Genomic DNA, 14,066 nt, shown 5'->3' on the forward strand with positions numbered 1-14,066 from the left:
ACAGACAGTATGTTGTAGCAGGGTAGTGTGGTGACTGACAGCAGACAGACAGTATGTTGTAGCAGGGTAGTGTGGTGACTGACAGCAGACAGACAGTATGTTGTAGCAGGGTAGTGTAGTGACTGACAGCAGACAGACAGTATGTTGTAGCAGGGTGGTGTGGTGACTGACAGCAGACAGACAGTATGTTGTAGCAGGGTGGTGTGGTGACTGACAGCAGACAGACAGTATGTTGTAGCAGGGTAGTGTGGTGACTGACAGCAGACAGACAGTATGTTGTAGCAGGGTAGTGTGGTGACTGACAGCAGACAGACAGTATGTTGTAGCAGGGTAGTGTAGTGACTGACAGCAGACAGACAGTATGTTGTAGCAGGGTGGTGTGGTGACTGACAGCAGACAGACAGTATGTTGTAGCAGGGTAGTGTAGTGACTGACAGCAGACAGACAGTATGTTGTAGCAGGGTGGTGTGGTGACTGACAGCAGACAGACAGTATGTTGTAGCAGGGTGGTGTGGTGACTGACAGCAGACAGACAGTATGTTGTAGCAGGGTAGTGTAGTGACTGACAGCAGACAGACAGTATGTTGTAGCAGGGTGGTGTGGTGACTGACAGCAGACAGACAGTATGTTGTAGCAGGGTGGTGTGGTGACTGACAGCAGACAGACAGTATGTTGTAGCAGGGTAGTGTGGTGACTGACAGACAGTATGTTGTAGCAGGGTGGTGTGGTGACTGACAGACAGTATGTTGTAGCAGGGTAGTGTAGTGACTGACAGCAGACAGACAGTATGTTGTAGCAGGGTAGTTGGGTGACTGACAGCAGACAGACAGTATGTTGTAGCAGGGTAGTGTGGTGACTGACAGCAGACAGACAGTATGTTGTAGCAGGGTAGTTGGGTGACTGACAGCAGACAGACAGTATGTTGTAGCAGGGTAGTTGGGTGACTGACAGCAGACAGACAGACAGTATGTTGTAGCAGGGTAGTGTGGTGACTGACAGCAGACAGACAGTATGTTGTAACAGGGTAGTGTAGTGACTGACAGCAGACAGACAGTATGTTGTAGCAGGGTGGTGTGGTGACTGACAGCAGACAGACAGTATGTTGTAGCAGGGTAGTGTAGTGACTGACAGCAGACAGACAGTATGTTGTAGCAGGGTGGTGTGGTGACTGACAGCAGACAGACAGTATGTTGTAGCAGGGTGGTGTGGTGACTGACAGCAGACAGACAGTATGTTGTAGCAGGGTAGTGTAGTGACTGACAGCAGACAGACAGTATGTTGTAGCAGGGTGGTGTGGTGACTGACAGCAGACAGACAGTATGTTGTAGCAGGGTGGTGTGGTGACTGACAGCAGACAGACAGTATGTTGTAGCAGGGTGGTGTGGTGACTGACAGCAGACAGACAGTATGTTGTAGCAGGGTAGTGTAGTGACTGACAGCAGACAGACAGTATGTTGTAGCAGGGTGGTGTGGTGACTGACAGCAGACAGACAGTATGTTGTAGCAGGGTAGTGTAGTGACTGACAGCAGACAGACAGTATGTTGTAGCAGGGTGGTGTGGTGACTGACAGCAGACAGACAGTATGTTGTAGCAGGGTAGTGTAGTGACTGACAGCAGAGAGACAGTATGTTGTAGCAGGGTGGTGTGGTGACTGACAGCAGACAGACAGTATGTTGTAGCAGGATGGTGTGGTGACTGACAGCAGACAGACAGTATGTCGTAGCAGGGTAGTGTGGTGACTGACAGCAGACAGACAGTATGTTGTAGCAGGGTGGTGTGGTGACTGACTGCAGACAGACAGTATGTTGTAGCAGGGTGGTGTGGTGACTGACAGCAGACAGACAGTATGTTGTAGCAGGGTAGTGTGGTGACTGACAGCAGACAGACAGTATGTTGTAGCAGGGTAGTGTGGTGACTGACAGCAGACAGACAGTATGATGTAGCAGGGTAGTGTAGTGACTGACAGCAGACAGACAGTATGTTGTAGCAGGGTGGTGTGGTGACTGACAGCAGACAGACAGTATGTTGTAGCAGGGTAGTGTAGTGACTGACAGCAGACAGACAGTATGTTGTAGCAGGGTGGTGTGGTGACTGACAGCAGACAGACAGTATGTTGTAGCAGGGTGGTGTGGTGACTGACAGCAGACAGACAGTATGTTGTAGCAGGGTAGTGTGGTGACTGACAGCAGACAGACAGTATGTTGTAGCAGGGTAGTGTGGTGACTGACAGCAGACAGACAGTATGTTGTAGCAGGGTAGTGTAGTGACTGACAGCAGACAGACAGTATGTTGTAGCAGGGTGGTGTGGTGACTGACAGCAGACAGACAGTATGTTGTAGCAGGGTAGTGTAGTGACTGACAGCAGACAGACAGTATGTTGTAGCAGGGTGGTGTGGTGACTGACAGCAGACAGACAGTATGTTGTAGCAGGGTGGTGTGGTGACTGACAGCAGACAGACAGTATGTTGTAGCAGGGTGGTGTGGTGACTGACAGCAGACAGACAGTATGTTGTAGCAGGGTAGTGTGGTGACTGACAGCAGACAGACAGTATGTTGTAGCAGGGTAGGGTGGTGACTGACAGCAGACAGACAGTATGTTGTAGCAGGGTAGTGTGGTGACTGACAGCAGACAGACAGACAGTATGTTGTAGCAGGGTAGTGTAGTGACTGACAGCAGACAGACAGACAGTATGTTGTAGCAGGGTAGTGTGGTGACTGACAGCAGACAGACAGTATGTTTTAGCAGGGTAGTGTAGTGACTGACAGACAGTATGTTGTAGCAGGGTAGTGTGGTGACTGACAGCAGACAGACAGTATGTTGTAGCAGGGTGGTGTGGTGACTGACAGCAGACAGACAGTATGTTGTAGCAGGGTAGTGTAGTGACTGACACCAGACAGACAGTATGTTGTAGCAGGGTAGTGTGGTGACTGACAGCAGACAGACAGACAGTATGTTGTAGCAGGGTAGTGTAGTGACTGACAGCAGACAGACAGTATGTTGTATCAGGGTGGTGTGGTGACTGACAGCAGACAGACAGTATGTTGTAGCAGGGTAGTGTGGTGACTGAGAGCAGACAGACAGTATGTTGTAGCAGGGTAGTGTGGTGACTGACAGCAGACAGACAGTATGTTGTAGCAGGGTAGTGTGGTGACTGACAGACAGTATGTTGTAGCAGGGTGGTGTGGTGACTGACAGACAGTATGTTGTAGCAGGGTAGTGCAGTGACTGACAGCAGACAGACAGTATGTTGTAGCAGGGTAGTTGGGTGACTGACAGCAGACAGACAGTATGTTGTAGCAGGGTAGTGTGGTGACTGACAGCAGACAGACAGTATGTTGTAGCAGGGTAGTTGGGTGACTGACAGCAGACAGACAGTATGTTGTAGCAGGGTAGTTGGGTGACTGACAGCAGACAGACAGACAGTATGTTGTAGCAGGGTAGTGTGGTGACTGACAGCAGACAGACAGTATGTTGTAGCAGGGTAGTGTGGTGACTGACAGCAGACAGACAGTATGTTGTAGCAGGGTGGTGTGGTGACTGACAGCAGACAGACAGTATGTTGTAGCAGGGTAGTGTAGTGACTGACAGCAGACAGACAGTATGTTGTAGCAGGGTAGTGTGGTGACTGACAGCAGACAGACAGTATGTTGTAACAGGGTAGTGTAGTGACTGACAGCAGACAGACAGTATGTTGTAGCAGGGTGGTGTGGTGACTGACAGCAGACAGACAGTATGTTGTAGCAGGGTAGTGTAGTGACTGACAGCAGACAGACAGTATGTTGTAGCAGGGTGGTGTGGTGACTGACAGCAGACAGACAGTATGTTGTAGCAGGGTGGTGTGGTGACTGACAGCAGACAGACAGTATGTTGTAGCAGGGTAGTGTAGTGACTGACAGCAGACAGACAGTATGTTGTAGCAGGGTGGTGTGGTGACTGACAGCAGACAGACAGTATGTTGTAGCAGGGTGGTGTGGTGACTGACAGCAGACAGACAGTATGTTGTAGCAGGGTAGTGTGGTGACTGACAGACAGTATGTTGTAGCAGGGTGGTGTGGTGACTGACAGCAGACAGACAGTATGTTGTAGCAGGGTGGTGTGGTGACTGACAGCAGACAGACAGTATGTTGTAGCAGGGTAGTGTGGTGGCTGACAGCAGACAGACAGTATGTTGTAGCAGGGTGGTGTGGTGACTGACAGCAGACAGACAGTATGTTGTAGCAGGGTAGTGTAGTGACTGACAGCAGACAGACAGTATGTTGTAGCAGGGTGGTGTGGTGACTGACAGCAGACAGACAGTATCTTGTAGCAGGGTGGTGTGGTGACTGACAGCAGACAGACAGTATGTTGTAGCAGGGTAGTGTAGTGACTGACAGCAGACAGACAGTATGTTGTAGCAGGGTGGTGTGGTGACTGACAGCAGACAGACAGTATGTTGTAGCAGGGTGGTGTGGTGACTGACAGCAGACAGACAGTATGTTGTAGCAGGGTAGTGTGGTGACTGACAGCAGACAGACAGTATGTTGTAGCAGGGTAGTGTGGTGACTGACAGCAGACAGACAGTATGTTGTAGCAGGGTAGTGTAGTGACTGACAGCAGACAGACAGTATGTTGTAGCAGGGTGGTGTGGTGACTGACAGCAGACAGACAGTATGTTGTAGCAGGGTAGTGTAGTGACTGACAGCAGACAGACAGTATGTTGTAGCAGGGTGGTGTGGTGACTGACAGCAGACAGACAGTATGTTGTAGCAGGGTGGTGTGGTGACTGACAGCAGACAGACAGTATGTTGTAGCAGGGTAGTGTGGTGACTGACAGCAGACAGACAGTATGTTGTAGCAGGGTAGTGTGGTGACTGACAGCAGACAGACAGTATGTTGTAGCAGGGTAGTGTAGTGACTGACAGCAGACAGACAGTATGTTGTAGCAGGGTGGTGTGGTGACTGACAGCAGACAGACAGTATGTTGTAGCAGGGTAGTGTAGTGACTGACAGCAGACAGACAGTATGTTGTAGCAGGGTGGTGTGGTGACTGACAGCAGACAGACAGTATGTTGTAGCAGGGTGGTGTGGTGACTGACAGCAGACAGACAGTATGTTGTAGCAGGGTAGTGTAGTGACTGACAGCAGACAGACAGTATGTTGTAGCAGGGTGGTGTGGTGACTGACAGCAGACAGACAGTATGTTGTAGCAGGGTGGTGTGGTGACTGACAGCAGACAGACAGTATGTTGTAGCAGGGTAGTGTGGTGACTGACAGACAGTATGTTGTAGCAGGGTGGTGTGGTGACTGACAGACAGACAGTATGTTGTAGCAGGGTAGTGTAGTGACTGACAGCAGACAGGCAGTATGTTGTAGCAGGGTAGTTGGGTGACTGACAGCAGACAGACAGTATGTTGTAGCAGGGTAGTGTGGTGACTGACAGCAGACAGACAGTATGTTGTAGCAGGGTAGTTGGGTGACTGACAGCAGACAGACAGTATGTTGTAGCAGGGTAGTTGGGTGACTGACAGCAGACAGACAGACAGTATGTTGTAGCAGGGTAGTGTGGTGACTGACAGCAGACAGACAGTATGTTGTAGCAGGGTAGTGTGGTGACTGACAGCAGACAGACAGTATGTTGTAGCAGGGTGGTGTGGTGACTGACAGCAGACAGACAGTATGTTGTAGCAGGGTAGTGTAGTGACTGACAGCAGACAGACAGTATGTTGTAGCAGGGTAGTGTGGTGACTGACAGCAGACAGACAGTATGTTGTAGCAGGGTAGTGTAGTGACTGACAGCAGACAGACAGTATGTTGTAGCAGGGTGGTGTGGTGACTGACAGCAGACAGACAGTATGTTGTAGCAGGGTAGTGTGGTGACTGACAGCAGACAGACAGTATGTTGTAGCAGGGTGGTGTGGTGACTGACAGCAGACAGACAGTATGTTGTAGCAGGGTGGTGTGGTGACTGACAGCAGACAGACAGTATGTTGTAGCAGGGTAGTGTAGTGACTGACAGCAGACAGACAGTATGTTGTAGCAGGGTGGTGTGGTGACTGACAGCAGACAGACAGTATGTTGTAGCAGGGTGGTGTGGTGACTGACAGCAGACAGACAGTATGTTGTAGCAGGGTAGTGTAGTGACTGACAGCAGACGGGGTTGGTCTGTCTCTCATGGCCGGGGGTTGGGTTGGTCTGTCTGACCATGGCCGGGGGTTGGGTTGGTCTGTCTGACCATGGCCGGGGGTTGGGTTGGTCTGTCTGACCATGGCCGGGGGTTGGGTTGGTCTGTCTCTCATGGCCGGGGGTTGGGTTGGTCTGTCTGACCATGGCCGGGGGTTGGGTTGGTCTGTCTGACCATGGCCGGGGGTTGGGTTGGTCTGTCTGACCATGGCCGGGGTTTGGGTTGGTCTGTCTGACCATGGCCGGGGGTTGGGTTGGTCTGTCTGACCATGGCCGGGGGTTGGGTTGGTCTGTCTGACCATGGCCGGGGGTTGGGTTGGTCTGTCTGACCATGGCCGGGGGTTGGGTTGGTCTGTCTGACCATGGCCGGGGGTTGGGTTGGTCTGTCTGACCATGGCCGGGGGTTGGGTTGGTCTGTCTCTCATGGCCGGGGGTTGGGTTGGTCTGTCTGCGCTATGACAGGGGGTTGGGTTGGTCTGTCTGACCATGGCCGGGGGTTGGGTTGGTCTGTCTGACCATGGCCGGGGGTTGGGTTGGTCTGTCTGACCATGGCCGGGGGTTGGGTTGGTCTGTTTGACCATGGCCGGGGGTTGGGTTGGTCTGTCTGACCATGGCCGGGGGTTGGGTTGGTCTGTCTGACCATGGCCGGGGGTTGGGTTGGTCTGTCTGACCATGGCCAGGGGTTGGGTTGGTCTGTCTGCGCTATGACAGGGGGTTGGGTTGGTCTGTCTGACCATGGCCGGGGGTTGGGTTGGTCTGTCTGACCATGGCCGGGGGTTGGATTGGTCTGTCTGACCATGGCCGGGGGTTGGGTTGGTCTGTCTGACCATGGCCGGGGGTTGGGTTGGTCTGTCTGACCATGGCCGGGGGTTGGGTTGGTCTGTCTGACCATGGCCAGGGGTTGGGTTGGTCTGTCTGCGCTATGACAGGGGGTTGGGTTGGTCTGTCTGACCATGGCCGGGGGTTGGGTTGGTCTGTCTGACCATGGCCGGGGGTTGGGTTGGTCTGTCTGACCATGGCCGGGGGTTGGGTTGGTCTGTCTGACCATGGCCGGGGGTTGGGTTGGTCTGTCTCATGGCCGGGGGTTGGGTTGGTCTGTCTGACCATGGCCGGGGGTTGGGTTGGTCTGTCTGACCATGGCCGGGGGTTGGGTTGGTCTGTCTGACCATGGCCGGGGGTTGGGTTGGTCTGTCTGACCATGGCCGGGGGTTGGGTTGGTCTGTCTGACCATGGCCGGGGGTTGGGTTGGTCTGTCTGACCATGGCCGGGGGTTGGGTTGGTCTGTCTGCGCTATGACAGGGGGGAGCTTCTTACTTCAGCCAGAGAAGGAGAGATGATGGTGGAAAACAGCCTCCCTGAAATGTCTCCACTCTTCACTTCCTGTCCCTCTCCCCCGTTCTGCAGTTTCTTAGGATCCTTCTCTCTGATGGTGAAGATCCAGTCATCACTCCCAAAGTTGTTCCCGCCCGACGCCTGCCCATCCTGCTCCCTGATTGGACAAGATAGACCAGAGTCAGGACTCTAATTGGCTCAGCACGACAGTATGACTCAATAGACTTGGTTAAAGTACTGCACTGCAAAGGGAAGAGGGTTCCATTTAGTATGCAATCTAGGTCTGATCCTGACTTACGAGTCAGACTCGTCTGAGCTGGACTCTGCCTGCAATCTAGGTCTGATCCTGACTTACGAATCAGACTCGTCTGAGCTGGACTCTGCCTGCTGTCTGGTCTGACTAGGTCTGATCCTGACTTACGAGTCAGACTCTTCTGAGCTGGACTCTGCCTGCTGTCTGGTCTGACTAGGTCTGATCCTGACTTACGAGTCAGACTCGTCTGAGCTGGACTCTGCCTGCTGTCTGGTCTGCTCAGCCTTCCACCTCCTGTATCTATCCACCAGCTCTGTCAGGTACGACGTCTTCTTGGCGTGACGCACAATCAGCTTGTGTTTCAACAGCTCTTTGGCAGTGGGCCTCTGCAGAGAGAGAGGGGGAAAGGGAAGGAGGAAAGCGGAAGGGATGAGAAGGAAGTTTAAGCAAGGTGAGGAGTGGAGAGACAGGACTGGATACAGAGAGGGTAAAACTACGCAGGCACAGATGCACAAATTACTTCCAAATGCTCTCTGATATTGCCAGGCCAGCGAATAGAAGTAAAATCAGTTGAAAGCAGGTAGGAAACACCTTCAAGCCCTAACAGAACACTTCAAAAGGAAGTAAAACCAGTTGAAACCAGTTAGGTTTGGGGTTTAAACGTGTTTCCTAACAGAACACTTCAAAAGGAAGTAAAACCAGTTGAAACCAGTTAGGTTTGGGGTTTAAACATGTTTCCTAACAGAACACTTCAAAAGGAAGTAAAACCAGTTGAAACCAGTTAGGTTTGGGGTTTAAACGTGTTTCCTAACAGAACACTTCAAAAGGAAGTAAAACCAGTTGAAACCAGTTAGGTTTGGGGTTTAAACGTGTTTCCTAACAGAACACTTCAAAAGGAAGTAAAACCAGTTGAAACCAGTTAGGTTTGGGGTTTAAACGTGTTTCCTAACAGAACACTTCAAAAGGAAGTAAAACCAGTTGAAACCAGTTAGGTTTGGGGTTTATACATGTTTCCTAACAGAACACTTCAAAAGGAAGTAAAACCAGTTGAAACCAGTTAGGTTTGGGGTTTGAAAGTGAACACTTCTGAAGCCTAACTCTAAAGGAACACTTACGAAGCTTGGCTCCTTGTTTAGGCAGGCCTCCACAAACTCCTTGAGGGGCTTGCTGTAGTTCCCCTCCAGGGTAGGAGGGGTGTTCTTTGGGATAAGGAACAGCACTTTCATCGGGTGTAGCTCAGAGTGTGGGGGTTCTCCTTTAGCCAGCTCTATACATGTTATACCCAGAGACCAGATGTCTGCCTGCAACACAGAGGGGACAGGGGGAGAGATGTTTTCACCTTCGGACCATCCAAAATGACACCCTACTGTTTATATAAAAGTCATGACTTTTGACCAGAGTCCTATGGGCTAGTGTACTATATAGGGAATAGGGTGCCGATTCAGATGTAGACCTTGTGTGGCATTTGGGATAACGTCTTTGTTGTCATTATAAACAGAACTTCCTGTATGACCCCTGAGTCGTAGGCTGACTAATCTCTGACCTATCACCATAGAGTCGTAGGCTGACTAACCTCTGACCTCTCACCATAGAGTCGTAAACTGACTAATCTCTGACCTCTCACAATGGAGTCGTAGGCTGACTAACCTCTGACCTCTCACCATAGAGTCGTAAACTGACTAATCTCTGACCCCTCACCATAGAGTCGTAGGCTGACTAATCTCTGACCTCTCACCATTCAGTCGTAGGCTGACTAACCTCTGACCTCTCACCATAGAGTCGTAGGCTGACTAATCTCTGACCTCTCACCATAGAGTCGTAGGCTGACTAATCTCTGACCTCTCACCATAGAGTTGTAGGCTGACTAACCTCTGACCTCTCACCATAGAGTCGTAGGCTGACTAACCTCTGACCTCTCACCATAGAGTCGTAGGCTGACTAATCTCTGACCTCTCACCATAGAGTCGTAGGCTGACTAATCTCTGACCTCTCACCATAGAGTTGTAGGCTGACTAACCTCTGACCTCTCACCATAGAGTCGTAGGCTGACTAACCTCTGACCTCTCACCATAGAGTCGTAGGCTGACTAATCTCTGACCTCTCACCATAGAGTCGTAGGCTGACTAACCTCTGACCTCTCACCATAGAGTCGTAGGCTGACTGTAACCTTCGACCTCTCACCTTACAGTCGTAGGCTGACTGCTTGATGACCTCTGGAGCCATCCAGAAGGGCGTGCCAACGAAGGTGCTGCGTTTGAGCTGGGTGTCTGTTAGCTGTCCCGCCACCCCAAAGTCTGCCAGCTTCACCTCCCCACGCTCCGACAGCAGGACGTTGGCAGCTGAGGGAGAGATGAGAGCAGTTTGGATAACCAAGCTAGCATGGATTCCTGGTCCTCGGGGTAGGACCGACCAGGACTCAAACCCAGAATGGAACTAGGGGGTAGGACCGACCAGGACTCAAACCCAGAATGGAACTAGGGGGTAGGACCGACCAGGACTCAAACCCAGAATGGAACTAGGGGGTAGGACCGACCAGGACTCAAACCCAGAATGGAACTAGGGGGTAGGCCCGACCAGGACTCAAACCCAGAATGGAACTAGGGGGAAGGCCCGACCAGGACTCAAACCCAGAATGGAACTAGGGGGAAGGCCCGACCAGGACTCAAACCCAGAATGGAACTAGGGGGAAGGCCCGACCAGGACTCAAACCCAGAATGGAACCAAGGGGTAGGCCCGACCAGGAGTCATACCCAGAATGGAACTAGGGGGAATGCCCGACCAGGACTCAAACCCAGAAAGGAACCAGGGGGTAGGCCCGACCAGGACTCAAACCCAGAATGGAACCAAGGGGTAGGCCCGACCAGGACTCAAACCCAGAATGGAACCAAGGGGTAGGCCCGACCAGGACTCAAACCCAGAATGGAACTAGGGGGAATGCCTGACCAGGACTCAAACCCAGAAAGGAACCAGGGGGTAGGCCCGACCAGGACTCAAACCCAGAATGGAACTAAGGGGTAGGCCCGACCAGGACTCAAACCCAGAATGGAACTAGGGGGAATGCCTGACCAGGACTCAAACCAAGAAAGGAACCAGGGGGCAGGCCCGACCAGGACTCAAACCCAGAATGGAACCAAGGGGTAGGCCCGACCAGGACTCAAACCCAGAATGGAACTAGGGGGTAGGCCCGACCAGGACTCAAACCCAGAATGGAACTAGGGGCTAGGCCCGACCAGGACTCAAACCCAGAATAGAACTAGGGGGAAGGCCCGACCAGGACTCAAACCCAGAATGGAACTAGGGGGATGGCCCGACCAGGACTCAAACCCAGAATGGAACCAAGGGGTAGGCCTGACCAGGACTCAAACCCAGAATGGAACTAGGGGGAATGCCCGACCAGGACTCAAATCCAGAAAGGAACCAGGGGGTAGGTCCGACCAGGACTCAAACCCAGAATGGAACCAAGGGGTAGGCCCGACCAGGACTCAAACCCAGAATGGAACCAAGGGGTAGGCCCGACCAGGACTCAAACCCAGAATGGAACTAGGGGGAATGCCTGACCAGGACTCAAACCAAGAAAGGAACCAGGGGGCAGGCCCGACCAGGACTCAAACCCAGAATGGAACCAAGGGGTAGGCCCGACCAGGACTCAAACCCAGAATGGAACTAGGGGGTAGGCCCGACCAGGACTCAAACCCAGAATGGAACTAGGGGCTAGGCCCGACCAGGACTCAAACCCAGAATAGAACTAGGGGGAATGCCTGACCAGGACTCAAACCAAGAAAGGAACCAGGGGGCAGGCCCGACCAGGACTCAAACCCAGAATGGAACCAAGGGGTAGGCCCGACCAGGACTCAAACCCAGAATGGAACTAGGGGGTAGGCCCGACCAGGACTCAAACCCAGAATGGAACTAGGGGCTAGGCCCGACCAGGACTCAAACCCAGAATAGAACTAGGGGGAAGGCCCGACCAGGACTCAAACCCAGAATGGAACTAGGGGGATGGCCCGACCAGGACTCAAACCCAGAATGGAACCAAGGGGTAGGCCCGACCAGGACTCAAACCCAGAATGGAACCAAGGGGTAGGCCTGACCAGGACTCAAACCCAGAATGGAACTAGGGGGAATGCCCGACCAGGACTCAAATCCAGAAAGGAACCAGGGGGTAGGTCCGACCAGGACTCAAACCCAGAATGGAACCAAGGGGTAGGCCCGACCAGGACTCAAACCCAGAATGGAACCAAGGGGTAGGCCCGACCAGGACTCAAACCCAGAATGGAACTAGGGGGAATGCCTGACCAGGACTCAAACCAAGAAAGGAACCAGGGGGCAGGCCCGACCAGGACTCAAACCCAGAATGGAACCAAGGGGTAGGCCCGACCAGGACTCAAACCCAGAATGGAACTAGGGGGTAGGCCCGACCAGGACTCAAACCCAGAATGGAACTAGGGGCTAGGCCCGACCAGGACTCAAACCCAGAATAGAACTAGGGGGAAGGCCCGACCAGGACTCAAACCCAGAATGGAACTAGGGGGATGGCCCGACCAGGACTCAAACCCAGAATGGAACCAAGGGGTAGGCCCGACCAGGACTCAAACCCAGAATGGAACTAGGGGGAAGGCCCGACCAGGACTCAAACCCAGAATAGAACTAGGGGGAAGGCCCGACCAGGACTCAAACCCAGAATGGAACTAGGGGGAAGGCCCGACCAGGACTCAAACCCAGAATGGAACCAGGGGGAAGGCCCGACCAGGACTCAAACCCAGGTCCAGAGACTGTCAACCTAACACCTTAACCGTTACACCAAGAGAGACAAACCCCTTGAGGAGGAGGTCACTAGTTGTGGGTTAATGTCACTCATTCTAATCTGGACAACTCACTGTTCACGTCATTGAAAAATGCCCCCTACATTAACACTGTCAGTACTGTTGATGTCTCTGTACCTTCTACATTAACCCTGTCAGTACTGTTGATGTCTCTGTACCTTCTACATGAACCCTGTCAGTACTGTTGATGTCTCTGTACCTTCTACATTAACACTGTCAGTACTGTTGATGTCTGTACCTTCTACATTAACCCTGTCAGTACTGTTGATGTCTCTGTACCTTCTACATTAACACTGTCAGTACTGTTGATGTCTGTACCTTCTACATTAACCCTGTCAGTACTGTTGATGTCTCTGTACCTTCTACATGAACCCTGTCAGTACTGTTGATGTCTCTGTACCTTCTACATTAACCCTGTCAGTACTGTTGATGTCTCTGTACCTTCTACATTAACCCTGTCAGTACTGTCGATGTCTATTACCTTCTACATGAACCCTGTCAGTACTGTTGATGTCTCTGTACCTTCTACATTAACCATGTCAGTACTGTTGATGTCTCTGTACCTTCTACATGAACCCTGTCAGTACTGTTGATGTCTCTGTACCTTCTACATGAACCCTGTCAGTACTGTTGATGTCTCTGTACCTTCTACATGAACCCTGTCAGTACTGTTGATGTCTCTATACCTTCTACATTAACACTGTCAGTACTGTTGATGTCTCTGTACCTTCTACATTAACCCTGTCAGTACTGTTGATGTCTCTGTACCTTCTACATGAACCCTGTCAGTACTGTTGATGTCTCTGTACCTTCTACATTAACACTGTCAGTACTGTTGATGTCTCTGTACCTTCTACATTAACACTGTCAGTACTGTTGATGTCTCTGTACCTTCTACATTAACCCTGTCAGTACTGTTGATGTCTCTGTACCTTCTACATTAACACTGTCAGTACTGTTGATGTCTCTGTACCTTCTACATTAACCCTGTCAGTACTGTTGATGTCTCTGTATCTTCTACATGAACCCTGTCAGTACTGTTGATGTCTCTGTACCTTCTACATTAACCCTGTCAGTACTGTTGATGTCTATGTACCTACTAGTACCCCTGTTAGTCCCTACTAGTATCCCTGTTAGCCTCTACTAGTATCCCTGTTAACACCTACTAGTATCCCTGTTAGTTAGGTTAGTCCCTACTAGTATCCCTGTTAGTTAGGTTAGTCCCTACTAGTACCCCTGTTAGTCCCTACTAGTATCCCTGTTAGCCTCTACTAGTATCCCTGTTAGCCTCTACTAGTATCCCTGTTAACACCTACTAGTATCCCTGTTAGTTAGGTTAGTCCCTACTAGTATCCCTGTTAGTTAGGTTAGTCCCTACTAGTATCCATGCTGGCTAGGTTAGCCCCTACTGGTATCCATGCTAACTTGGTTAGTCCCTACTGGTATTATAATAAATAACCTTTTTTGGCCTATACCTGCTGTTCGTGTCCCCTCATT

The 14,066-nt window shown here is 51.5% G+C and overlaps 1 protein-coding gene across 1 annotated transcript in view; it reads right to left on the minus strand.

The window, feature by feature from the left end:
* Positions 1–14,066, minus strand: part of LOC109887613 (serine/threonine-protein kinase 24-like) — a 60,858-nt gene that overhangs the window by 7,960 nt on the left and 38,832 nt on the right. Inside the window, exons 5-8 of the mRNA XM_031819831.1 lie at positions 9,928–10,085; positions 8,862–9,047; positions 7,981–8,132; positions 7,476–7,650 (exon numbers count right to left, since the gene is read on the minus strand). Coding sequence (XP_031675691.1) covers positions 7,476–7,650; positions 7,981–8,132; positions 8,862–9,047; positions 9,928–10,085 — 671 coding nt within the window. The remainder of the gene's footprint in view (positions 1–7,475; positions 7,651–7,980; positions 8,133–8,861; positions 9,048–9,927; positions 10,086–14,066) is intronic.

This window comes from Oncorhynchus kisutch, unplaced genomic scaffold (assembly GCF_002021735.2).
Source record: "Oncorhynchus kisutch isolate 150728-3 unplaced genomic scaffold, Okis_V2 scaffold2673, whole genome shotgun sequence".
Taxonomy (NCBI): domain Eukaryota; kingdom Metazoa; phylum Chordata; class Actinopteri; order Salmoniformes; family Salmonidae; genus Oncorhynchus; species Oncorhynchus kisutch.